Here is a 27,897-nt window from a genome sequence, read left to right as displayed (position 1 = left end):
TAATGGAGTATTCCTTTAGGGGGAGGTTGCTGTCGAACCTCGACAAATTACCATTTACATCAATTGTCAGGTGAGCCCCCAGTCTCCCCGCTCCACGATCATAGATGGTACAGTCCGCATGCAGTTCGGAGTTGTTGCTGAGGAGGTTCCACTGTTCCGCACATACTGTTAGATTGGCATGCATCCTACGCTTTGGTCCTGTGGTAGAAGGCTCCACGGCTTTTGAAAATGTTACCGTCTTCTCAAAGGAGTTACTTCAGACAGCAGAGGAAGGTTGCATTATTCCTCCTTTTGTTCAGTATTACAGGTGAGTGCTGATTTTGTGTGTGTGGTGATTTTTGGGGGGTCCTACCAACGTTACAGAGAAGTTTTGTGAGGAGCCTGCGTGAGTGTCTCGCGCATCACGGATAAATTTCAGTCGGCAAAACTAGCTGCCGCCGCGTGCTTATTTGAAGCCGCAAGTCTAGCAAGTTTAGCCGGTGGCATTTAAAGCCCCAAACTTGGTTACAAGTTCACTCCGACGCCTCGGGAGTAGTAGCTAGCCAGCGCCACCACAGCGGATGCTGGTGCGAACCCGGGCTGCCATAGAAACAGTCCGGAGAAACCGCCGAGGAGCGCGAGCGGTGATAGTCAGTCAGATATACCGTCCGCTACACAGCCTACACTTAGGTCACTGCAGACTCAGTGGCAGCCATATTAGCTCCCGAAACAGTTTCTGTTAAAGTAACATGATGCAGTGAAGTATGTCACGCCAGCTGCTCGTGCAGAAATGTTGAGGAACTTCAAGTCGTGTCACCAGAGAGGACAATGCTAGCGCAGCACTCCCCCCGCCCCCCTCATCATCAGGTCGGGATGAGGGTCAGCCACCATGTGCCTGCAGAGGAGCCTGAGCTCATTATGGTTTAATCAGGGAGTGGGGAGTTTCCTGACTCCACCCTGAAGCACGCCAACTTTGTGCTAAGTGTTGACTCAAAAGCACGAATATGACAGTGTAGCTCTAACCCTGCCTCTAAACTGCTTTAATCAAGTATGATGCTAAAACTATCTGCACAAAATATACTTTTTTTTTTCCAGTTGAACATCTATAATTAAATCTTTGTCATGCCCAAGAATAATGATGAGCTGCAGCCAGGTATCCCGAGCTAGAGTGAATCAGAGCAAGCACTTTACTTCACTCAGCAATCTTTCCATATCTAAAGGGCCATGAGACTGACTAAACGCATCAACAAAGTAGATGTATACACTGCTTAGAGGGGGGAACAAAAAAGCAGGTACACATGCCACTGTAGGCTACCTGTGTGGACACACCAGCACCATATCCCTGTTTTGATAGCAGAGGGACTCTTGTAGTTTTGCAAGCAGACCAAAGAAAGCTCTGGTCTCCTACACTACACCAAAACACAGTGAAGCTCCATAACTCTCTAAAGACCTGACATGAGTTTACTGACTCACTCTAAGACTGCGGTACATTTCAATGAGAAGGTTGACCTTGTCTTTGTTGAATGCAAAATAGATGCATATACATTTATGGCTAATAATGTTTAGGCCTTAAAGGGAAATAAACATAAAATATGATGAATAAAAATAAAAAGTAACCAGACCTATCATAGATGTCATAACAACATGTGGAGCAGAAGTGTTAAGTACAAGTTCAGCAACAGGTCTGGTGCTATGTGTTTGAAAAAATACACCAAGAGTCATGTATGGAAATCAGGCTTTCTCTTGTAGTTTTGTAGAAAAATAATGTTTTTGTGACTGGAATATGGATTGGGCATATACTGATTTCAGTAAAACAGACTCTTTGCCTTTACTGTGGGCTAGTCACACCTCTGAAGGCACATTCCGAGGTAGGACCCCACAATCAAGATAATTTGTGCTTGAGCTTCAGATAATCGGGTTCAACAGCCAAAATCATCATGCCAACTATTCTGCAAAGCTTCCAGAACAAACAGGAGGCCTCAAACTTAGCTTAGCACCTCAGAGAGAGGCATGTGGGCATATCACAGAGTGGTCACATAAATTTTAAACTTGTAACAATGTGCTGTCATCAACATGTTGTGATTCTGAAACAGTTACTTTTATTGTGTGGGAACTGCGGCTGTAGCCATCAGTTGCAGCAATGCTCTGCACAGTTTTCACCATGACTAATGATGTGTCCCATTTGACTTGGATATCAGAGATGGGAGTGACACCACTCCAGAGTTGAACATGTTCCTGTAGTAAAAAGCAAGGGAAAACGGCAACATAGAGCCATTCATGCATCACTAGCCATACCCAGTGGGTTGATGCCATAAGGCAAATGCAGAAACCCGGGTTCAAAGTCAACCTTGAGATTATGTACTGCCCATCTTCTGCTGGGTGTTTCTTTCCTGCCTTCTCTTCACTGGCCTATCACAATAAAGGCTCAAAGCACAAAAAATGTATATCAAAAATAAAATTCTAACTGGAAATTCAGAAATTTTGACTTCAAATGGCACACACAATAGGTTTATCTGTGCTTTGTTTATTTATCTTTTATTTATTTTTTTTAGGGTGAGCAAAGTGCTTCTCATAATTATTAGGCAACTGCCATTATTATGTGTATGTGTTTGAATATGGTGTTTATGGCAGCATTTTCAAGTTTAATATTCAAGGTTTCAGTTTAATATGAAACATTCAATATTCATTCATTGTTTTATTTTCAATTGTGGTGTTGGATTTGTACAGGCAACATAAAAATGTAACTTTACAAGACATTCTCCAAACGTTCTCCTGGAGTTAAAAGAAAAACACTGCAAATTGCACACAAAGATTAGCTCAGTGTTGAACTTGAATAGCTCCTGCTGATTCACCACTGATGGACAGCCATTTTAAGACGGAGTAATTTGAAGTAAGAAGTTGATGTGACTATGGGTTAAGATCAGCTTATTAAACAGGTGTTTAATGCACTCATGTCCCTCTCTACAAAACTGGATTTCCATCTTCAGTTCTATAACCATCACCTATTATATTGTGATTTCCACTTTTAACAAGACATGGTGTCCTGTACCAAGATATTGCTGCCACACATGTAATGCCCAATAAAGTGAGAATGAGTAGCAGAATGTCCCACGGGAGCAGTGTGTCCTTGATGCCAGGATATCTATAATCTGTTTTCTGCTCTGTGTCAATGAGAGACTGTGTTGAATTTGCAAAGCAAACTGAAAGTGTCTGAAGATTCTGCTCTTTCTGAGGATTTAAGGATTGCAAGATCAAAAAAAAAAACACTTTCTTTTGGCTGTCTGAGAGCATCAAAAGGAGAGGGAAGGAATCGCTATTATGTGAAGATAGACTTCACATAAGATTTGATAGACTTTCTCTTCACTTTTTTTTTTTCTTTTTTTACTCCGAGTTGGAGAAAACGAGGGCACGCTTATGTAAGGTTGTCGTCATGTCACGAATAAAAATTTAATGCAGTCGCTATACCTCTCCATTACACATTCAGTGCAGGAAAAGTGCTGCTTTCTTCCTTCACTATGCCTTCACTCATGCAATTTAGTCAAGTCATTCAAAAGCTTGTACAACGAGCTTTCTTTTAACTCCAGGAAAAGGTTTGTTTACAGTGTGCTGTACTGTAGTTACAGTCTGGCATTTCACACAATGTATTAATCAATATTGATATTTATTTCTAAACCTTGTTGTGGTGACATGCATCTCGTGTCAAATTAAATGGCTTTCCCTTGTTTCGAAGATGCTCTGTTTGGGGGAACTTTCTAATTAATTTGAGCATCTGAACGAATAGCAAACATTTGCTGTGGGGTATTCTTTTATGTTCTGAACAGCTTTTCCTCCCTTGAGGAAGTTGTTAACTGTGTGTTAGGCGAAATAGGGCATACGCCTGTTTTAGAGTAGCTCGCCTGCTGATGGTTGGTTCGCAGTCATCCTTATCCATCTTGTATTTGTAATTTTTTCTTATTTGCATAAACATGTGGTGCCTTCCATTTGTGAATAAGCTCAGTATGCTTGTAGAAAGGAATAGACATAGCTTACAGTCACGCTTTTAATGAATCATTTTACTCTCTCCAGAGTAGTGTAGCATTGTTTGACAGAAAACTGGCTTCAGATGGCAGCAAACCTCCATGTAATGAGCTTAATGGTAATGATTAAATCATAGTAATATTTGAAAGCAATATGAAAATGTTGTTAGTTTCTTAATACGAGTAGATAAATAATTCACAAATGTTTGAGCTTCGATGAGATAATGTCATTTTGTATCCGTCAGCCATAAAAGGCTGATGGGGTATTGTCGTCACCCAAGTTTGTGAATGCAATAACTCGAATGTGGCGACGTAGAATTTTCAAATTGATGCCATAGGTCTTTCTAATAAAAATCTCAGATGAGTTTAAACCTCAGTGACATCGATCTCAAGGTTAACGGTCAAGATTTCTGAAATTCTTGTGAATACATTAACTCAAGAACAAAGTCATGTAGGATTTTCAAATTGATACAGTAAGTGCATCTATTAAAGATCTTGGACAATTTTAAATCTCAGTGAAATCTTGTGGATGTGATAACTTGAGAAAAACGTAGGACTTTGAGACTGATAACATAGGAGACTGAGGGGTAGCGCTGGCAGTCACCAGTATTTTTCCATTATATTTATCCTGAGTATTGATGCACCAGTTCCAGCAGGTTTTCTTGGTCTATTACATACACAGACACACACACACACACACCATGCTGCCCTCTCACTGACTCTTGGTGCGATTCTTTTCAAGTGACTTGTTCCATTCTCTCCAGTCAACTAGCAGTATGTTAAACAGATGGCAAACAGAGTCTCTCCAAATGGTTTTGATTGATAAATAAAACAGAAGGAGCGCTGTTTGGAAAATTTTGGACTTTGAGGGAAATAAACACAGGGAGACAAACGAGCCGTTACACAAATGTTGCTACAGAGCAGTGCTCGCCAGAAGGTTTCAGAACCCATTATTTTAGCGCCTGAAGAACCAACACGTGGACCTGATTGCAACCGAGGGTCAGTGACATAGGCCCTAAATTATATCAGGATATTTCTGATGACAAGGAAAAGTGTAAGCAAATTCATTTTCCATTTTGTTTCCAAAGCGAAACTCTCATTGATGACACACTTCCTAGTTTAAAGTGTTCATAGCATATTAAAGTTCTTAAATTGCCTGTCAGTTCCCCTACTTTACATGTCATCCTGTTTCTCGAATATAGCTACATATCTATGTTTTCAGCCAAAAGTGCAAACAAAGAAACGCTAAGGGCACAACAATCTATACTGCAGTTTGTAAGGTAGATTATTCTATGTCATAATGACAAAGTCACATTATAAGCAACTTAACTTTGATTACAAGAGTCGTCTGTCATCTGGAAGTCCTAATGATTAACTTGTAATTAAATGAATCTTAAATTTTAGTGAAAACTAGAAAAACTGATAAATAAGTACAGTGTTGTTACACAACTCAAAGGGCTCCAGTGACGGTAACATTAGAAAACAGATATTTGCTTCTCATATTGTAGGGGTAGGAAAAATTCCTTGGGCCTTTTTGAGGGAGATTGGTCAGAGACGGAGCTATTTTTTGGCAAAACAACAATAGAATATTTGAAGTCTGTTGCCAAGCAGGTTTTGATTTATGATGATGTCTTCCTGCTGGCAGCTTGTTGCAATTAGCGTAGTTGAAGGCATTGGCAGTCCTGCAGTGTTGTGTTTATTTATTTTTTTATTTTTAAACCAGTAATTCCTCTTTTTTGTACAGGAATCCTGATGGTGCATTTCCTTCCCCTGTGTTTTATATGACTTCTCTCTTGCTTTTCCTCACGCTCAGCTTTCTCTTCTCTCATCGATGATGTCATCATGTTAGCATATCTCTTCCCTTCACCGTTTCCTTTTTTTTTCCTTTCCATTTCCTCCTTCTCTCCCTGCCCGGTCGCAGTCTGTTGTCTTCATATTTCTTTGACCTTCCACAACACTGAGCTCCTGCTTTCAAGACATGCCACATTTCTGACAAGCGCAGGTGACAGAGTGCATGGGTTAGTTATATTTGGACAAAACGCATACAGGCAGCCTGCTTTGAAGTCCTGAATTCAGGTCAGGAGGAGGAACACTGTAGAGACAAAACAAACTCATCAATGGGAACACTGAATCACACAGTAAACTGTATTATTTGTTGAAGATCCGAGTGTCTGCTGTGGTAGGATCAAGTTGGGATTCTAGTCTGATACCCACAGATGTCAGATAGTTCTGTATAGATATTAAATTGATTTTTTTTTTTAAACTAGTAAAGCCAGAAGTAACACCAGAAATACCCTCTTCTCAATGGAGGTATGATAGTATTTTTGAATTCCCACATAGTTTGAGCACAATGGCTCTGGATTCTGTACTCATTTGTTTTTCCGTCTTTAGTTGCTTGAAGTTTCGCCAGTTAAGAATTCAAAAACAACACAAAAATAGTTATTAATAGCTAGTACCATTGGGTTCATCAAATAGCTGCACCTCTGACTGGCCAAAAAGGTTGGACTCCCAGGACACTTCAGCAGGTGTCCTTAAACCCTTGTTTACAAATTAACAAGGTGATTTGTATATCAGTGTTATTTTGTGTGTCTCTTTGGCAGGTGTGTGGTGCAGCCAGGTGGTGGTGCCTAAAAGAGTGAGTGCCGTGCTGGGGAAGAATGTGACATTAGAATGCAGGGTGGAGGTTGGCACAAACCTTACTCTTACTCAGAGTTCCTGGGAGCGCCGTCTGCCTTCAGGCTCTGTCACAGTGGCTGTGTACAACCCGGAGTTTGGCACCTCCATCCCTCCAGAATTCATCCATCGTTTGTATTTCCGCTCACCCTCCTCCCATGATGCCACCATCGTACTGGAAAACGTGGGCTTTGCTGATGTCGGGATCTATACCTGTAAGGTAGCCACATTTCCTCTGGGAAATACTCAAGCATCCACCACAGTCAGTGTACTTGGTAAGTGTGTGTCTTCATTTGATATACTTTTCTTGAGAAAACACTGGCTTTCCTTTAGGCGGTTTTTGGTAGAGATAAAATAATTAGATCAATTATTCAGTTTTTATGTTTCTGTCCAAATCTTTTTGGGAGGAAAGTTTGTTTTTTGATCTTTAATATTTATGCTCTTTTGTGTTCAAATGTTCAATGTAGGTAATGTGTCCTCCCTCGTGCGTGAACAAATGCTGTACTCTACAAAATGTGCAATCATGCATTGAATACACTGAAAAGGTCCAGAAAAAGACAGAAAAAACGAATTTAGTCAGCATCTACTCCTGATGCTTGCATAGAAAGCTTTTATGTGCAGGTTAAATCTTGTGTTTCTAGTTTTGTGTTGCATTTATAAAACAAATTGTCATGTCTTGTGATATTATTTAACAGAATAGTACTTTATGTATGTTTGCTGTTGCCATTATTATAGTGAAGTGAATAGAAGCCAACAAACGTAAAACAGAAATCCACAGGATCATCATAGATCGTCCTCCAATATATCACACATTGCAGAATTGCGGTCTTTTGAGAGTCATTTAATTAGTTACTCTGCGTTCTCAATGCCCAGAGTGTTCTTTGTTTTCACAGAACAGATCACAGGTCTAGCTGCTAACATTAACTTGGACAAAAAGGAATAAAATGCAATTAATTAAGCAGGAAAAATATCAGTGTACTGTAAACATTTGAAACTCAGTAAAGCAACCTCAAAGTCTTTACTGTTGTCTCTGTTGATTCTGTTTTCAGTGGAGCCGAAGGTTTACGTGTCTGCTGGTTCAACTGCACTGATTGATGGTGGCAATGAAACTGTGGTCGCTACTTGCATCGCTGAGCGAGCCAGACCACCTGCTGAAGTGTCCTGGGAGTCCAACCTTTTTGGCCAGTCAGAGGTGCAGCTATTTGATGAACCCAATGGTACTACCAACACACAAGTGCGTTACATCTGGCAGCCTACACGTCATGTTCAGGGCAACACACTCACTTGCGTGGTCCGCCACCCAGCTCTGCAGAATGACTTCAGGATCCCCTACCAGCTCAATGTGCAGTGTAAGTGCCTTGTGAGTGATTGGTGTGGGCTAACAAATTAAAAACTGAAAGAATAATAAATATGTGAAGAATGTGTTTAATAATTCTGTTCCTGCCAGAGTTAGTAAGTTAGTAAGAGAAGATTTTGTGCTGTAAGATTGCGATAATCATTAAACCAGTTACCCATTGCACTTGTGGTGTCACAGCTTCACTAAATTTAAAAAAAAAAAAAACACAAACTCCAAAAAGCTGATTATGTTTTAATATTCGTTGTCTAGAAAGTGTTCTCTTCCAGTCAAATCCCATAGATGCCACAGTAAATGTACTCAGCGTAGTACAGCTATTTCGCTACGTAACATGTGCTACCAACTTAGGAAAAGAGTAAAGTGACCACCTCCAAAGTCTTTGTTTGACAGATACTTTTTTTTTTCTTTGCTCTGATTTACTGCTTTGTGACATATGGTAACTATAAAGGATTTTCTGCTCATTCACTGAATGCAACAGTGGAAAAAATGTGGCAACAATTTTTGCATGTAACAAAATCTTTTACTTTGTAATAGTATATTTGTGTGAAACAAATGCATACCAGCAGAAGAGCCAGGGTGGTGCAGATGACTTCTCAGAAACCTTGTGAGCACCTTAATGAATATATTTGTGCAATGTCAACACAATATTTCAGTTACATTATTTTCATAATGAATGTGCAAATGAAAACGGTAAACCGGTAAAAATGGGGGGGACACTGTTTCATGGTTGCAGTTGTGTAGTGTTGATGGTTCTTTTAGGATTGTGAAAAACGTTGCAATATACAAGCACTCATGAATGTTTGCTTCTCTCTGCAGATTATGTTTATAGATTATCTAGCATCTTAGTGCATATTTGCAAGCTTATGTCTTTAGCCCATTACTGACCTCAGACTCTCTATAATGCTTCAGACAAACCAGGAAAATGGTTGTACTTGGAGCACTGTTCTCTAAGGCCATTTACTGTGTCTGGCCATTTTGTGGTCATGTCACATAATTGCTTTTCTCTCTCTTCAGTTGCTCCTGATATCTCCGTCGTTGGGTATGATGGAGACTGGTACGTAGGCCGGGAAAATGTTCAAATGACGTGCAAAGCCAACGCTAACCCGCCAGCTCATCACTTCAGATGGATCAGGTATGAGTATCCGTATGTCTGTGTGTAACGTTTACGGTTTGTCTGGGATTGAAATTGACCCAGCGGGCCAATTGCTGATCGAGCTAGGTTGTATTATACTCTGATATTTTAGTAAGAGAGCTTTACATTTGATATAAAATAAACAGTAAAATGAAGGTTTTCACATCCTTGAAATAATTTTCAAATGATAATTTATTATGCTTTCCTCATGAAATGTCCCAATCAATTGTGTGTCCCTCTGCGTGTCTTAAGGTTTCTGTCTCTTGTGTGTCACAGGTTGGACAGAGAGATGCCTGAAGGGGTGGAAATGATAAACAGCACTTTGCTTTTCCTGCGTCCCCTCCAGCGGAATGACTCTGGCGTTTACAGGTGTGAGGTTGCCAATGACATCAACCTCCGCAGTCGGGATGTGCGTATTCTCATACAAGGTGAGCAGAGTATACACACCGGAACAAAGCTGACTCCTAGTGCCTTCTCTTCCCTTAGGAAGCATTGTGCATGTTTGCACGTCATAGAGGGTATCGGTGCCTGTGTCGTTGTCCTTCAAACTGAAATGTGACACTATCACTCTCGCTCGTTCTGTACATACTGACAGTTTATCAAGTAATCACCCATGGTACACTGTGTTCATACTGATATTAATACATTTGGTCTTAATTGCATGCTTATTAGGCTTGATTAACATTACGCCTCCAGATGTTCAAAAGAGAGTTCCTGGGCCAAACAGCTGCAAATAATTTTGGCCTCTTCAGACCACAGTGCGCTGCCTCTGCTCTGTCCTGCTGGCTTGGCATCTGAGTGCGTCGTGTCTCTCTGTTGTGAATGATGAGCATGTTCCTTTGGTTTCACAAAATCTGTCTTGCCAGTGGAAGCTCTCTTTCTGAATGAAGTTCTGATTATGATGTGATTTCCTTTTTCATCACTCTCTCGCCTCCTTTCTGTGTTTCTTTTATCCCTGCATGTGTCATGCAGTGAGAGGCAAAAGCCTGCAGCCTCACTGTGAGATGATGTCCCAGATTCATAAAACATTAACTAGTTCTTTTCAACTCCTATTTATTATTTATCATTCATATTTCATTTTCCTTTGAGAGACCTGTACGGGTGTTCACAAGCTTATGCATGTTGGTGTACCCTCCATTGTGCATGCGTGCGTGCGTGTGTGTGTGTGTCGTGTTGTGGGTGTACTCATCAGTTCACTCTTCATGGAGTTGTACATTTCACATACTTGGAGACCACAGACCTCCGGGTTCATGTGTTTGCTCTTTCAGATGTGAATCTTTGCCTCACATCTGGCCTGGCACCAGGGTTAAAGTGGCAGAGCAATTTTGCAGCACCATTAAAGCTTTTAGACTCAGATTTTTTCCATTACTCTAGCTTCTTATAATTATAGCCTTTGGCTTGTCTGTTTGTGGATAAAAACCACTAATCCATTACATTTTAAGGTTGGTGTTCTATTCGTGGAATAGTGAAAGTTTATACTTGAAAAGTGGGGTCTTAAATGTATGTTCTTGATCATTTAAAACATATACCCAAAATAATCTGCTTATACCATTGATAACCCCTACAGACTGCAGAATTTTAAGGACATCACTGGTACCGTTTGGTGTTTCTTATCATGTAGTCAAGTCACTTGTTTCTCTCTGCATGTAGAAAATGTGCTGAGCTGCCATCAGCATGTGCAAATACTTTGAAGTTACAAATTGATTGAGGGGACAACAGGGACAAAGCCTGTTGTCATATTTTATTTTATTTTTTAGTTTAAATTAATACAGAAGTAGCTGAAAACATGACCTGATCCTTTTAGACAGTTTCTAAAGACTTTGATTTATGATAGAGATAAATCCATAAAAGTGTTTTCAATGGGTTTTTTAATTTAGCAAAAATACCCAAAGTTGTAGCCTATGAAAAACAAAGTGTTGAACACATGGCATGGCCTGATTTGCCCAAAGTAAAAGAATGCACATTAACTTAAAGATTTTAAGTAACAGTTTGAGCCATGTCAGGTCTGCTATCGCTGTCACCTGCTTTTTTCCTTTTTTGATCACAAGAGAATAGCTGTTATGTTGTGGTGTCTCGTTGAACTTTACAGAGATCTAGTGCTATGATTTTTGGGTACATACAAACTAACTCTTAGGTACAGTAAACTCAATCCCAATAAACTCCATTTCAAGTGGAATGGAGTATGTAAGCACAGCATACTACACCACATAGAAACACAGTGCAGTGTGGTGGTGACATTGCTGGACATCTGTGTGCATTCCTGTTTTTCTGCGGTCAAAGAAACAAAGCAAACTCAATCATGCAGAATTTACTCTACAATGCACTCATTTTTCAAATAAGCATAGTAAGAATGAGTAGTCGGCTGTCCATGTTGGCAGAGAGTATGCTTTTATTGTTAAGAGCATCTGAAAAGACATTACTGAAAATCAGAGTATGCTTAACAATACACATAGTGAGGATATAGTGATTAGGACAGGTTTTTAGATCCAACTTTTCTCATTAATCCATCATCTAATAGGTGAGGCCATTGTTCTCTGTGATACAATTTTATATTTACTTACTAATCTGTAACAGTGGGAATATGCAAACCTGATTCTGCTATAGTTTTAGATGTTTTAGTCAACCTCTTCCTTCTTAGCAAAATGTAGTTGGCATTGACATTCTGCTTCTGTCTTTCACTCTTTATCCCCCCCTCACCCTCCTTCCTTCCATTAGATCCTCCCACCATGCCTTCCACCATTACCACTCCTGTCCTAACTGGCTTCTCCTCCACTTTTGTGGATGATAAGGGCCACGTCCTTCTGAGCTCCCCCACACTTGAAGCCCTTCCCGAAAGTAATCTTGGTTCCATAGTGGGTGGGGCCGTGGGAGGGGCCTTATTCCTCTTGCTGCTGCTGTCTCTGGTTGGTGTGTGTTACCTACGGAAGCAGCAGACCTTTCATGGGAACTACTACACCAAGCAGTACCTGGGCCCAAATGATCTCCAGAAAGCTCCCACTCAGCACGAACTCCATCCTACCAAAGCTGGCAGCAGATCTCAGCATCGGGACCATGATCGAGAGGAGTGGGGCGACCGCCAGCTGAAGCAGGAGCGGGACCGCCGCCACCATAGTGACTATAACGGAGAAGAGTATCCTGTTAATGGGTACACTAGGGCAATGAGGGAGAGCAGGCGCCACAGTCATCAACAGAATCACCATCATGAACACACACAGTATTCTAGTCCACAGCAGGCCAGATGTGTCAGATACCCTCATTCACCCAAACTACAGGGAAACGGCTCCCCCTACATGTCAGACGACTGCTACGATAGCGGGCCCGACGGTGATTATGTATCTCATAAAGATGGCTCAGTCATTTCACGCAGGGAGTGGTATGTTTGACAAGGTACCTAGTTCTGCAGGAACGAAAAAATGCAACATGAGTTGGAAAGTTTTGTTTATCAAATTAGGGGAAAACACATTATTTTCTTCTGTATGCACACACAGCATCTCTGTGTGTTTTGTAGTTAACATGTTTTTTTTGTTTGTTTGTTTTTTTCTTTTCTTTTCAAGCGTCCTGGATGACACTTGAGATGTAATGTATACATTTCTGTTTTGAGTGTGGGCAGCCTGTGGACGGTGCGTGTGCGGACTAACAAAAGAGCCGATGTATGTGTTGTCTCAGCCTTACAACATGGACTGCTACAGCTGATTGAGTATAACTAATGTGTTACTGAGCAGAAGCCCCGGTGGCTTTAAGATCACGCACGATTGTCTGAGAGAAGAGTTTTTTTTCACAAACTCTGCCTTTTGTGTTCATGTTGCTTGTACTCATTTGTTTAAATGAACTCTGGCCTCTTAGTGCAATTAGATGATGTCATGTAGTTATTGCAGGTAAATCCATAAAATTCAGATGGTCATTTTTCTTCAGTAAGACACAGCTGAGCCGCCGTACATCAGTTTATTTAAAACAGGATTTGTCTTCCTGAGAAATCTGAATTCCATTTTGACTAATTACCTAAACACACTCTTGGTCATAAGATTTATTGAACTGCTGTTTTTGCAGGATTTTGTAATGGATTGCTGAGTCATCAGACCTTTTTTGTTTTGTACTAAAATCTTAGGTAAATCGCAATGGAAGAACTGAGCTTGAGGAGTTGACCAGTAAGGTTTTGGCACATTTTGTGTAAACCTTGTGAGCGTTTCTCCTGCTTGTCCTCAGCTCGTCTTTTATCCCAGTGATGAGAGAGCAGGCAGGAGGGCTACATGAATGGGGCACAGTCTGCTGTGCCAGCACACTGGGTTTGTCATATCGGTCAAGCCTTGAAGCCTGGAAAAATATTTCTCTAGTTTATCATTTTTATTAGAACTTATGTAAGCTGCTGGTTTTTGGGAAGAGTTTCAGGTTAAACATTCCCTTTAGTTAACCACATTATCATGTTGTCTATCGGATGATAATGGATCTCTTTGAGAAGTTTAAGCCTGGCACTAAACCAGGACTCTTGGAATTTCAAGAGCGCCATCAGCAGGGGCATTGTTTAAAGAGGCTACTGTATGGGAGCCACCGTAAGCTGGCCTCTTAGTATTTTGTAGCACAGAGAAACCATGCAGCCAGTACACACTACCACACTCAACCACGTTGGACTGTTTGTCTACTGTGAGTAATCTATAGAAACAAGACATGACTGTGTCACAGATCTGTGACATGTATTGTTTGGAGTGTGCGGCCGCATGCTCAGATATTCACCATTTCATTTACGATTTAAACATTTGGTACTCAAAAAAAATTTTTTAAAAGTGTTATGTAGTTTTTGTAATGGCTGTGTTGTCACTTTCACCTGTGATTATCAGCACTTTTGACTAAACTCCACAGCACAGGAGTTGGAGACAATATTTTGTTGCCATCATCATTAAATCTTTAACACAGTTATCCTTTGAGTAGCTATTAAATGATAATGACACACCCTATGATTTTTCTTTTCCCCAAAAACATGTTTTATTCATTTAGAACCAGTCACCTTTTATTGCCAATCAGGACTCTCAAAAATCACATGCCATACCAAGAACTGTGATTAAACTGCGGAGAAAGCATTGTACGTGTTAGTGTCATTGGGCTCTGCAGCCCCAGTAGTTCAGGAATCAAACAAAGCTATAATGGATTTAAAGGTAAACTTAGGTTTTTGTAGAAACGTAAAAATTAGAGTATTTTGGCACATGTTCACCAGACTGCATGGAAGAGATCTGACTTTTCTTTCATATACACTAGATGTGAATACTTGCCAACTTTAGTAGTATGGTTACTTATACAGTATTTTCTGCCAGATGCCAAATCTTTGTTTAACTTGTGTATATATATGACGATGACAGTGTCTCACATTCGTATTACCGACTAGATAACAACTGATAATTAGCTTACTTAAATGACTAATGCATCACTGTTGTAAACGGGGGTTTTGTAGCCCGAAATAGGGGGGGGGGAGGAAGATGCTTTAACATTAGAGTAACAGTTGTCAAAATCGAAGCTAGTTAGGTTATAATGAACCTTCACAAATTCTGTCAGGGTGTGAATTTTGTGCAGTGGATCGGCTGCAGTTGTCGTCATGAGATTTGATAATGCGCCACTGTAACTATCAGTCTGAGACTCTGGCCCCTGACTGTGTTTCATGTTGTTTTTGAATGCTGTACAGTAGAAGTAATTTATAGACTGAAGGTGCACATTTCTATGACTTCCTGAAGGTTGAATCATGTTCACACTTCTGAAAACTGAGCATGTTTTCTTTTCGCGAAAGGTTTTAATTTGCACTAATTTCCTTGGTAGAAAGTAGTTGAAATGAAAAAGCATTTATAGGGGGGGTCTGCACAGCTAGGTTGTAATTGAGAATGTGAGTCTTTGTAAATTGGATGACTCTTTAATGGAGGTGTCACGGAAATGTACAGTTGGTCATTTGTTAGCCCTGTAGCCTCATTTTGACTGAATAATTACATGTATTGGTCCGCTGCTGACACCTATTCAGTCTGCCCTTCTGGTCACTTTCACATAAATGCAGAAACTAACAGGAAGCACGGTAGCCTAAACCCTTGTTGTGTTTGCTCCTATGCACTAAAACGGAAATTCCTCTGATCGATAGACTTTTTTTGCTTGGCTCGTCAGTTTGAAGCCCTGCACTTGGATTAATGAAGTACAGTTTTACTGTGACATTTTGTATAGAGATCAGTCATCAATATCCTTACCTTGAGAAATGCCCTTCACTTTCTGTTGAGAAATACACACCTAGTGCCTTAGATATCTAGCAGAAATGTGTTTATCGTTTACCTGCGTATGTAATGACCTGATGTGTCACCTCTGGGTTTTGATTTTCATTGCATTCTGTATTTTAGGAGGAATTCGTAGTGCCAAATTCACTCTTTCTGCCCTTTTGTGGCAGTGAAACGCAGTATGTTTCCGAACCTAAAGGCATTAAGAAACAAAAAAAAAAAACAAAGCTTGAATACATCTGGATGTAAAATGACTTGCATCCTCTGTACTGTTCTGTCAGGGGTTTTGGTTTCTGTATAGCCACTGTTTTTTTTGTGTTTTTGTTTTTTTATTCAGAGAAATGTATAATTACCTTCAGTCTCAAATTGTCAATGAAAAGCACCTTGCAGTCATGTTGTTTGGTTTGGTTTTTCAGGGGGTTTTTCTTTTTTTTGTGGGTTGTTTTTTGTATATACAGAAAATGTACATTTCTTGAACGAGGGAAAATATTTATGTCATCAAAAGCAGTCAAACATTATTTTGTCAATCTCTTTGAGATACTTTAGTTCAATAAAGCACCTTAGCACCTGTGAATTCTTTTTCTTTCTTTTATTCTCTGGAGGTTTTTGAGCTTCCTATTACTCAGACTGCTCAGTCTCAGCCTCTTTGTTCATCTATAAATGACATCATCTCTAGCGCTGTAACGCGTAATGCTGCATAACCTCCCCCCCCCCCCACACACACACACACCTCAAATCCAGTATGCATATGTGGGACACCACAAATGATGTAATTCCCTTTTTTTTTTTTTTCCTTCCCCTCCTTCACTTCAACTGATCCTCATTACACTTTAATAACAAAGATTTCTTTCGGATGTTACCCTATTACGTTTGCCATCTGGTTAAATACTGATCAGTTGATCTCCAGTGGTATTCCTGTGGTCGGGGGAGACCCAGCACCTCATGTGCTCGAGGTTCCCTCATTAATAGTCCTAGTTTGCTTTGTTTCAGGACAGAAAGGCCCTGCGCTCCCCTGCAGCACCTCTCCTTTGTAAATCCACCACCTTCCCACCCCCATGTCTTTCTCCCACTGTCTACCAGCTGGTAAAATTAAACGCTGAGTGTTTCTGACTGGCCCAAAGTCCCTGCTCTCCAGCCCGTTGACTGTCCCCATGGCAACAAGCTCATCTGGAGCTGCTGATGGAGGCTGTCGTCCTACGAGCTCTACCTGGCCACACAAAGTAGGGGCCTGCGTGGAGCTCAGAGCTGGGCTGTGCTGTTGTGACAGCTCGTGCAGACAGACTGAAAATGGCCCATTACTCCCTGCAGCACTACACAGAGCTCTTCTGGCTTATAAGGACATATACAAGTGTGACTCAGTGTTGCGCTGGCACTCTAGGTCCTCAAGACGTACTTGCCATAAAAGTCTTCATCAGCTGACCTGTCTTGTCTCTTACAGATCTTATCATGGTCACAGCAGTTTCTCATCCTGACCTTGAAACAGGGCAGTGTGAAAACGCATGGGGAAGCAGCTCGGTGGCAGTAATGATGTCACCCCCCAATGCTTGAATTTGTTTGAGACACTCGTGCAGAAGATCAGCGGATTCGCTGCCTGCGACACAACAGTTTCCAAGGATACTTTTCATAAGACACAAAGGAGTGAGCGAACGTCTCAGGCAGCGCAGAGGGATGCAGCTCTGACAACTGTGAGTGAGGGGAGAGACTTTGATATTAACTCCCCAGCAGAGGTGGCATCACATTGTAACTATCACAAAAACTCAAAATACTGAAATGCTGCTCTAACCTCCCCCCCCCCCCCCATCGTTATTACACCAGCATCTGCTTCCCAGGGGGGTCTGTTGTCTAGGCAATAGTGTGACCCCTGAGCCTTAAGTATCGGTGGGAAGGGGGGCGGTGTTTGGCCAACTCGCTCTGTCTTACTTCTGTTTTGGCCAGAAAGGGTCCGTCTGAAACTGACCTCACTGATCAGCATGTGCTTCTGCTGGATTCACAGCAGCATTGTTTGTGTGATGAAGTGCTGAAGCGGGAGAGACTCGAGAAGGGACGGTAAAAAGCCGGATCCCAGTGTGGGGCAGTTGATCCACCACTAACACCAGTAATCCGAGGCCCACCACCCCTCCCCAGAATACATGGTATTTAAAACAATGAGGAGAAAATGTCAGGGCGGAACATGCAGGATTGTTTCTGAGTACAATTTGTCTCGATATTTCTTAGCTAGAAGCATGCACGAAACACTACCTCCGTTAATGAACTCCTACAGCTGCTCCATGCGTTGTGGCTTTAAAGCAGCCACCCTGTGCAGGTCCCCTGAAAATGTCTGTCACAAGGCATTAAAGCAGCCGGCTTGATGAACTACATTTTTAAAGGCGTTTTGATCAACTCAAGAGGCTCTTGACATAGTTCAGCAGCCATCAAAGGTAATCGAATGGTTATTAACCGTTAGAGGACGGCAGGAATGGAGGAGGCGGAAGAAGTGACTTTTGGGGGTGAGCTCAGAAATCCCAGCTTGTTCAATATGCATCATAATTGAACTGTTATTTAGATTTCTCATCTCAGCACATTGATTTTTTTTTCTTCCCCTCTCAAGAGCTAAATCAAGGGGAATTGACCATTATGCTTATGCCTCCTCTGTCACCTTTTGTCCTTCAGTTCCTTTAGTATCCTACATTTGGTTTTATACATTACTGCTGATTTGCCAAAGCTTGCTGTTTTGCGAGTTTAATGCATCCTAATCACGATTAATCCTTAATCCCCTCTGTGGACAGCATGGAGCATATGTTCTAACAAAGCTAATTCAACACTTTGATAATACTGTTACACACACACAAGACTGAGGTAAAGCAACGGATGGATTCAGTGTTTTAACCCTGACAGTGAATTTTTAGTGAGTAACAGAGTTTTTAAATGGCATTTTTATACCTCAGTTAAATTGCAAAAGCCCTTTCATGAATACCAATAATACAGGGCTGTCCAGTACAGACTCGGACACAGTAAAAGGCTACTGGGAGCAAAGTATCAGCACTTTTTTTTCATGGCCAGTAGTGTTTGTTATTTTCTTTTTTCTTTTGAAAAGAGAAACTGTCTTTGTAGCTGCTGGGAAATATACAGATGAGAAAACCATTATTAGTTTCCCTATGAAAACTAAACTAAAAAGTATTTCCCAAGTGTTGCTAAACACCTAATTCCAACATGCCACTAACACGCATGGGTCCTGAGCATTCCCACCCCATTCTTCTTTGGTGAATCTCTCAACCTCCTCCAGATTTGATTGTCTAACGGCATGGACCTTGGTTTTCAGTTCACCCCACAGATTTTCAATTTAAGTCAGGGCTTTGTGCAGGCCAATCAGTACCATTTATTTTGGTCCTCTGGAGGTAGTTCTTCACCAGGAGTGACATGTTTTAGGCCACTGTGTTAGAAGACAAACTAATTAGCCAGATCCAGTTTTGCTGCTGACTGCTTGAGGTTTTCTTTTGAAATTGTCACACATCCATGTTTATTTAATCTTTCCACATCTTTCCAAAATCTTTCCACCTTGATGAGATTCCCAATTCCCGGCGCACTGACATGTCCCCCACAGTGTAATACTCCCACCACCGTGTTTAACTGTGGGAACGGCGATCTTTGAGTTGTACCCTTCTCCTCCTCTTATCTCTGTGGCCAAAGGGCTCTATTCATGTTTCAACTGACCAAAGATCATGCTTCCAGTATGCATAATCTTTCTCCAAGTAGTCCTTTAGCATACTTCAGTCTGGACTGAACAATAAAGGGTTAAAACCCTCAGTTTTAACTTGATTTTACAAAGTAAAATCAGATCATTGCACAGCTGTGGTTTGTGCAATGGCTCAATAAAAAGCTCAGTTTTGGGGAGCTTGTTATTGTGTGCAAATCTAAAAGTAGTAAAGGAGTGTGTCACAGATTTATGAAATTTATTTGTTTAACAAGACAAGTTGTAAGAAGTGCAATAATGCATTATGGTGGGCTTAACTGTTCCCATACTAGCCTACTAGCTTAATATTCAGCATGTAGAAATGACAGTGGTACCCATGTTAAAAATTCAAGGATGCTTGTTTCAGTTTGGAAGTGAATAAATAAAGAAATAAGCATATAATGAATACAAATTTGCAAGGCAGAGTTGGGAATCACAAAATTTCAACTTTCCAACTCAGATTTCAGAGTAAGTTGTCACCAACAGCCCAAACCTAACATATCTGAATTACTGAAATGACAAACAGCAAACAGCCATATTTAAAAGGCAGAAAGCATCAAAAGTTGTTATTTCAGTCTTTACTTCAAAGACAACTTCAACCTTCACAGCTGTTGAGATGCCTGGTAGTGTTTTAAACAAGAATTTGCTGGGTGGCTAAATAAAGGCTAATCAGGTAGGCTTCTCCAAACATTTTGCATGCGCGTGACTTAGAGCTCAATCAAATATAGTGAAGTAAAAACAAACAAAAAGGGGTGCCGACCTGCAAAGTGTAGGTCGGAGGGGTTTTGTTTTGTTTTGATTTCCTTTTTGAGCAGTGACATTTTTCTCCTGACTCTTTTTCTTTTTCTTTTTTTAGAGAAGTAGTGCTTCTAATTATAGTCAGATCTTTAATGTGGGCAGAATATTATCTCCATAAGATAAGTAAAATAAACTGGAACAACTTAGTTTACTCTCCTTACCTCTAGGTCTAAACTGCTGTTGCTCTACTCTAATTGTCTTTATGGGTTAAATGTTGTAAATTGGGACTATGAATGAGAATCTTTGAATCGACGCCTGACTGTGTGTACACTTTGATTCATTCACTGCCAGGATGTTAGTGGTCTGTCATCGTTGTGTTGTTGGTGGTATCCTGGACTGTTCTCTGTCCTCTCTGTCTCAGACCAGTCTCAAGCAGAGAGGTCAAACTCCATCACCGTGGCAGGAGCTGTGATGGGCGCAGTCCTCGCTCTCTTCCTCATCGTGGTCTTCATCATTGTGATCCACACCGCTCGCAAAGCCCAACCACCGGCCTTCACAGACAAAGTGTAAGTGGACCGAATTACTCATGTCGCATGCAGAACATGCTCAGCTGGTTAATTAATTGCATGATACAGTGTGAGGTGATGGGAGCCCACCGGTGGGTTCAGGGAGTAGCTCCTTCCTGCTGTGGAGAATGCTGCAGCGGTGCGCGCCCTGGAGCAGGGAGTCTGCGGGACAAGGTTGAGGGGTGGCGGATAATTGCTGTCTTGGCAGCAAGCCCTTGTCCTATTTTGTACAGTGCACCAGCACTCATGTTAATGTTAGAGCAAAGAAGAATAACTCTGAGGTTAAATTATTTACAGGAGGAGCTGGGTCACCCTCTGCCAGAGTCCCATGACCAACATTAAAATCTTTGTGTGTGTGCCTTCTTTGTTTTTTATACTCTAAGAAAACAGATCTGAGCAGCATCTTATACATGTTTTTTGCAGACAGAGATGAAGCCTGGGAGGTTTTGATTAACACTATTTTTGACTTTGAAGTTCATGTAGCATCTCAAAAGGTATGTTTAATGTGTCCAGCAGTGCTCACAAGCCTAATACCCCTTATATAAGAAACATTGTCGTGTACCTGTGGAGCATATCTGCAAGGTTGCATGCAGGCTGATCCTCTCATCCATCCCTGTTAGTGTATGATTCAGCATGAACACTCCACTCCAAGTATTTCTCAAGTTAGGCAGCTATAAGGGCTAAACGCAGTCCTGCAGTCTCTTTAATACTAGTGGTTTTATAGCCACTGCAAATATGTCAGTGACACACGGAAAAAGTGGCAGTAATTCAACAGGTTTGACCAGCCCACAACCCCCCACTCTCCTACCTCCGCTCCCCCCCCCCCCCCTTCCTGACACTATGACACCCCCCTTCTCCAACCCCTCTCTCAACAGCAGGACATCCTCCCCCCTCCTTCCAATCATCTCCCAGTGTCACAGTGGATCAGGTCAGGAGGCAACTGAGGAAGCTTCGCCCCAGGAAGGCAGCAGGCCCAGACAAGGTGTGTCCGAGGATGCTAAAGGCGTGTGCTGCTGAACTTGGAGAGCCGCTACAACAAGTCTTCAATCTCAGTCTGTGACTGGGGAGAGTGCCCGTCCTATGGAAGACATCCTGCATCGACCCGGGCCCCAAAAGGAACCGGCTCAATGAGCTGAATGACTTCCGACCGGTGGCACTGACGTCACATCTTATGAAGACTCTAGAGCGGCTCTTCCTCAACCTCCTCCGACCACAGGTACAACATCCCAGGACCCACTACAGTTCACATACAAGGCGGATGTCGGAGTGGAGGATGCCATCCTGTACCTCCTACATAGAGCCCACTCACACCTGGACAAGGGAAAAGGCACGGTCAGGATCCTGTTTCTTGACTTTTCCAGTGCCTTTAATACCATCCGGCTCTGTATGCTCCATGAAAAACTGAACAGGATGGAGGTGGACCCCTGCCTGGTGGCTTGGATCTCCGACTACCTCACTGACAGACCACAGTACGTCAGGCTGAAGGACATCACGTTTGACACTGTGGTCAGCAGCACAGGAGCACCACAGGGAACTGTGCTGTCCCCTCTTCTCTTCACCCTGTACACCTCTGACTTCTGCTACAACTCTGAATTATGCCACATTCAGAAGTTTGCAGATGACACGGCCATCATGGGGTGTATCTGGGATGATCAGGAAGAGGAGTACAGAAGTCTGGTGAGGAACTTCGTCACATGGAGTCACACAAACCACCTGCAACTCAACACCTCAAAGACCAAGGAACTGGTTGTGGACTTCGGGAGGTCCAGAGAAGGTCCACTGCCGGTTCAGATAGAGGGGGAGGAGGTGGAGGTGGTCAACAAGTACCTCGGGCTGTGGGTGGACAACAAACTGGACTGGTCATGCAACACAGAGCACCTGTATAAAAAAGCCCAAAGCCGACTGTACTTCGTCAGGAGGCTGAGGTCTTTTAACATCTGCAGGAAGCTCCTGAGGATGTTTTACCAGTCAGTGGTTGCTGGAGTACTTTTCTATGCTGTGGTGTGCTGGGGGAGCAGCACAGCAAAGAAGGACTCATCCAGGCTGGAAAAACTGATCAGGAAAGCTAGCTCTGTGGTCGGCATGAAGCTGGACACTCTGGTGACAGTGGTAGAGAAAAGGACACTAAAAAAACTGCTGGACATTATGGACAATGCTGGGCGTCCTCTGCACACGGCCATAAACAACCAGAGGAGTCTGTTCAGTGACAGGTTGCTTCTCCCAAAGACAAGAACCAACAGACTTAAAAACCTCCTTTGTCCCACACGCCATCAGACTGTTTAACTCCTCTCTGGAGGGGAGAGGGAGGGGAAACAGGAGGACAAAGGAGGGGGGAACAACTAAGCTGTAGTGCCTCTTCACTTCACTGTGCAATGCTTTTTATTAATAGTCAACGGTGCAATAGACTTCAATACTTGAAATGTGCAATTCCCTTGTATTCTTATTCCTATTTATTCTATTTATCCCTTTCGTATATTTTATTTATATATGTCTCTGTATTTATAGATGTGTATATATATAATATTCTGCTCACGTTCTGTAACTTCTGTCGGTGCTGTGCTTTTGGAAACCGAATTTCCCAGAGGAACCCACCCGAGGGATTAATGAAGTTTTATCTTATCTTATCTTAATTACCAGGACACAAGTATGTGTTCTGTCATCGTCCTAAATAAGAACACTCAGTCATTTGTTCCCTCAATCCAATTTTATTCTCCCATGTAAACATTTACATCCTAATTTCAGCGACTGCGTCGTCAGAAGAAATCTAGTGTACATGCTCCCAACTGCGCCTCAAAGGTGCGGCTTGAATAACGAACAACCCATCAGCCTCTGGGTGCAGGTTCAATGTATGTAGCCCGTGTGTCAGGCTGGTCAATGCCACGACAAACTTAGCATCTTAAGTGTGACCGTGGCTGGAAGTCCCAGTGGAACAAGGCGTGGGTAGGGGGAGGAGGAGGCTTCATCACCTCCTTCATCACACGCAGACGTGAGAGTAAGACGGCGGGTCAATGAGAAGCTCTGACTGTAATCGGTCACTTCGAATCCCAAATATGAAAGAGAGACTCGGCATTAAGTGACACACAGTGTTAGAAAATCGATGCCTGTCATGACGCTGTGTTGTGAATGGCTGAGGTTTGTTCTTAGGCTTCAGTTTAGCAGGCAGGGGGATTTCAGCCAGCGAGGGAGCGAGTCTGACTTCAGCGTCTTGCAGGGGTTTAGAGGAACAGCTGTCAGAAAATGTTCTAATTTACTCGTCCGCGTGGAAGTCCGTCACTTTCATACACCTGCTGTCATGTACACTGAGCCATCTTCATTTAATCATCTGTAATAATGGATTCCAGGGCTTCGAGGAATACCCTGTCTAGGACTATTAAACTGCAGGACTTGCAAGATGCATTTAAAAATAAAAAGAGAGGCAAAATTTCATCAAGTTTCAGACATGCAGTATCTGTACGGTGGCCCTCAGGTGCAAATAATAAAAACTATTTGACGAAACACACAAGACAAACACAACCACAGCAAAAGGCGAAAAAGTGCATCATCATTTTGTGATTTTTGTTTGTTTGTTTTTGTTGTTGTTGTTGTTTTCTGCCATGTTTTCTGAAATCTTATGCCTTTGTGTTGTTGTGTTTTGCACCTCAGGGCCTCTGTAGGCTCCGATGTTTTCCACAGAGCGTCTGTTTTTCATCGTCTCCGCCTAAAAAAATTCTCACATCTTTAAAGCTCTGCACATCAAGTTGATTTTGCTGCCTCTTCTGTTGTGAATCCATCTCAAAGTTTATCGCAGGATACCATAAACAACATCAATATGCCTCAGAAGGAACTCGTTATAGTGGCTGCCCTTCAAATTTGATCCAGTAAATTGATTTTGTACCGATTTTATCTATCGCTGATCGTTTTATTCTGTTTCTTTGCGAGTACAGTGTTTTTCCACTCTGAAATTTGTCTCCATTGACATTTCTTCTTCCCCTTTTTCTTCCTCTGAAGGATTGACCTTCCTCCGACACACAAGCCACCTCCTCCCTACTCTGAGAGAGCACCGGCTGTTCCTCTGGGAGTCCACGCATCACAAGTGGCCTGGCTGTGTCAGGTAAAACCCCACTTTCTTTTTACAACCAGCTGAAAGTCACGTATGTGAATCATGACAGCTCTACACCACAATTATTAACACTGAATGAAGCGCACTGAGTCACAACAAGCAGCAGTAACAACGAGCTAACTCATGTCATAATCTGTTTATATTAAGCAGGAGGCTCTTTGGCTTTATTAATTTAATATGTTGGAGAGTTTAATTTTTTATTTCCCTGTCCTTTTTTGGAGTCTCACACATTATAGAGGCCTAAAGGGTGACGATGATAGAAGATGATTTAGGTGATGATTTGGTTTTTTTTGCTTTTAATATACAGACTCGCAGGGCAGAGCACAGGCACGCGGTCACGGAGAGGCAGCACCCACCCACAGCAAGGCGGGGAGCCCAAAGCCCCACCCATCAGCGCTCCCGTCTGGAGTGGGTGTGTCATCAGAGTGGGACAGACCAGGTGTACATCAACCACCGTGAACACTACGTGTGAGGAACAGTTCCAATCGCAGTCCACCAATCACCCGGCAGTCACTCTGCCTGAGCAGCAGCGAGCTTATAGGCTTCACCTGATTCACAGAGCCATCAGTCCACAGAAGGAAGCGGTTGGTAGTGTATGAGGAAAGTGTCTCTCTATATGCAGGCTTTTTTTTCTCCTTAAAACATAAATCCTTTCTGCTGTACGCTGGCTGTCACCCGTAGACTGTACAAAGAAGGTGGACATTGTCATGTTAGCTCCTTTAAACCAAATCTCACAGTTGCAGGCAGATCTGAATATAAAGCTGAGGGACACTGCAAGCTCATACAGTAGAAACCTGTCAGTCACAAAGTAGGCTCACATTAAAGCGTTTATTTTTCATACAAATGGGGACTAAAATTTACACAAACAACGTTATTTAGTATCATCATAGATTGAAAAGTAGAGCCTAAAAACTCATCAGATAAGTGTTCACTGAGGGCTCAGCAGCTGCTTTCCCATAGACTTTTATGAAACCGGATTTCTTTTGAAATCACAGGCTTTCTTGCTGGCTGTTAAAAAGCATTTTTAACCCTGGCGTCCACATATGAGGACATCACATTTTGGGTTATTTAGACCAAAATACTACATTTTGCTCTACAAGGGCCTGATATCCACTTACGAGGACATTATACTGCTACTGTTCGATCGAAATTTTAAAGGAATATCCTCATATGTGGCTCTCATTTTTCTTAGAAACAAAAATAAGGCACTCCTAAAGACACTCCTCCAACGCAAAAGCTACATCCATCTTTCATATACAGTCTATGGTGACACACTCTTGTCTATACAGTAAATATGTAGCTATAGCCAGCAATCTGTTAGCTTAGCTTAGCACAAAATTAGAGATACTAGGGGGAAAAGGGCATTTCACAAAAGGTCCAACTATTCATTTAATTACCTTTTGTTATAAGTTCTCAGTGTGTATTACTTAGGGTACCGAAGTGCTTTAGAAGAACTAACTGCATCAGTTTATATGCCAATACATGAGTAAAAGTGGTTAGAGACTAGATTAATGTCAGAGTTAGCCTGCAAAAATAAAGTTTTCTTTTTTTTCTTTGTTGGAGAGCATAAATCCATATTCTCAGTCACATCACCAGACCAAACTGTGAGGTCCAGTGAGACTAAATATTCTAGCTGGCAACACAGACATAAAGGGATTAAAGTACTTCTATCGCAGCCCTGTGATGTGCGGTTGTAATGTTATGATGCTGTTCTTTTTTTAGGAACAAAACATGTAGATTTGTAATCCTGTGGAGACTTAACCTACCACAAATCAGGGAAACGACGATATGCAACAGTACAGATTACTGTTTTTTGGTTTCATGTGCACTGAAGAAAGATGCCTGCATTGTTTTTGTTAAACTAAAATAGATTACATAGTTCATAATCCTGTAGGATATACAGTGTCTGATTATTATTGTGAGGAGCCAGAGAAAGAATATTTTTAAAGTGCCATTAGAACATTTGGCAGGGGGGAGGGGATTCCCTGCTGATACGTGTATGCTGTAGTGCTCACATTCCTCCACTGTGACTAGATGGTTTTGAGCTATTTTTTTGACTGGCGTATGTATTTAAAGTGCATATTGTTGCCAAGTGTGTTCTCAGTTGGAAACATATCAAAACCACTTGAAAAGCTATAGGAATAGAAGAAAGAGTCTACTGAATTGCTGTGTGAAGACAGAACGCTCCAGATGAGGGTGTTCAGTGACCTTTTTAAAGTAAACACTCTGAGAGATGGAAGCTCTGAGTCACGACACGGGGAAACAAGAGAAGAAGTCCTTGAAGATTTGAAAAAGAGTTTGTAGTGACGAAAAGAGTTTGGTTTTATTTATTTTTTTAAGGGAAATAAAAATCATCTCAAGGTCACAGTCACATTGCAATTACTGTGACGCCCACATCAAAGAGAAAAGCTCTTATTATTACCGTGAGTCAATGATGTGGTGTTTGTGCTGTGGAAAGCCAGAGCTCACGTTGTAATGACACCACAGTGAGGGTGGAGATGTTTGAAAGAAATCAGTGATTTGTTTAGATCAGTCCTCGTGTTACGGGCTCCTGCGAAGACTTTCCTAGGGTAACACCTAGTGGACAAATGGGTCAGCGCAACCCCCGATAGAGCGTGTGCATCACTGAATACATAATGCGACCCTTGGCTGCTCCTTGTCAGAGAGAATTAAAACTTGGGTGGCTGCAGTCTTACCGTCGAGCCTGTTTACACAGTGGAAAACTGCTAACCCTTTGGCACAGACGTCGTTTTCACAGCACAAAACTACAAGCGATGGAATAAATGATGCATTAATTCCATTTAGATGTTTCTCTATCAGAGTCCTGGTGCTGTGATTGCTCCCGCCGTCATGTCTCACTGAGTGTTGTTACATTCTTTATAACACCAGCTGAAATATACACTATGAAAGAAGTTAGCTTAGGCAGTGGAGGAAAATTGATTAATTAAACACTACTGTGCAAAAGTGAAGAGTCACCCCTCCTTTCTTTATGTTTTGCTTCCTAGGAGCCAGACTTTCTTTTCATTTAAAAGTGATATTTAACAATGGATCTGATTTCAGAAGTTTTTCTCTGCTTCAGCTGATCCATCTGCTGTTCACTGAAGTCTCATCAGAAATGGTCTCAGTGGGGTGGGGTGTGGGGGGAGGCTGTCAAAAAGCCATTCTTAAGGAAGGGAAACAAGGAGAAAATGCTGACATATGGACTAAAAATCAGCTGCAACAGGTCTCTTGGACTGATCGATACTGAATAAAGTTGGTTTTACCAAATATTGACTTTCACGTTCAATGGAATTGTACAAACTGTTTTTGCCTTATATACTGTATTTTCATGTATACTTACTTAAACAAATAAACGAGGGGTTGAGCTCAAGAGTTTTGCATGGTACTGTTTGTGA

At 41.8% G+C, this 27,897-nt stretch overlaps 1 protein-coding gene across 2 annotated transcripts; it reads left to right on the top strand.

Moving 5' to 3' along the window:
* The first annotated feature begins 132 nt into the window (after positions 1-132).
* On the top strand, positions 133-27,872 carry nectin3b (nectin cell adhesion molecule 3b). Of its 2 annotated transcripts, XM_085469878.1 has the most exons (8): positions 133-307; positions 6,596-6,943; positions 7,718-8,017; positions 9,037-9,154; positions 9,431-9,582; positions 20,259-20,403; positions 24,391-24,493; positions 24,810-27,872. In XM_085469878.1, the coding sequence occupies exons 1-8, from the start codon at positions 229-231 to the stop codon at positions 24,972-24,974; spliced, it is 1,410 nt and encodes a 469-aa protein (XP_085326004.1). In that variant the 5' UTR covers positions 133-228; the 3' UTR covers positions 24,975-27,872. The 2 variants fall into 2 exon arrangements, with proteins under 2 accessions (XP_085326004.1, XP_085326003.1); XM_085469877.1 differs by lacking the exons at positions 20,259-20,403; positions 24,391-24,493; positions 24,810-27,872 and adding an exon at positions 11,870-15,964.
* Positions 27,873-27,897: the final 25 nt, after the last annotated feature.

This window comes from Copadichromis virginalis, linkage group LG10 (genome assembly GCF_057382275.1).
Source record: "Copadichromis virginalis isolate Kocher_CV1m ecotype Utaka linkage group LG10, C_Virginalis_male_GT1.1, whole genome shotgun sequence".
NCBI lineage: Eukaryota > Metazoa > Chordata > Actinopteri > Cichliformes > Cichlidae > Copadichromis > Copadichromis virginalis.
The sequence above is the reverse complement of the archived record's forward strand: the minus strand, read 5'-3'. Positions and strand labels throughout refer to the sequence as shown.

Coding starts and splice junctions, on each gene's coding strand:
- nectin3b (XM_085469877.1), top strand. CDS start 229: ATGTTACCGTCTTCTCAAAGGAGTTACTTCAGACAGCAGAGGAAGGTT. Junction 308..6,595: donor CCTTTTGTTCAGTATTACAG/GTGAGTGCTGAT, acceptor TCTCTTTGGCAG/GTGTGTGGTGCAGCCAGGTG. Junction 9,583..11,869: donor TGTGCGTATTCTCATACAAG/GTGAGCAGAGTA, acceptor TCCTTCCATTAG/ATCCTCCCACCATGCCTTCC.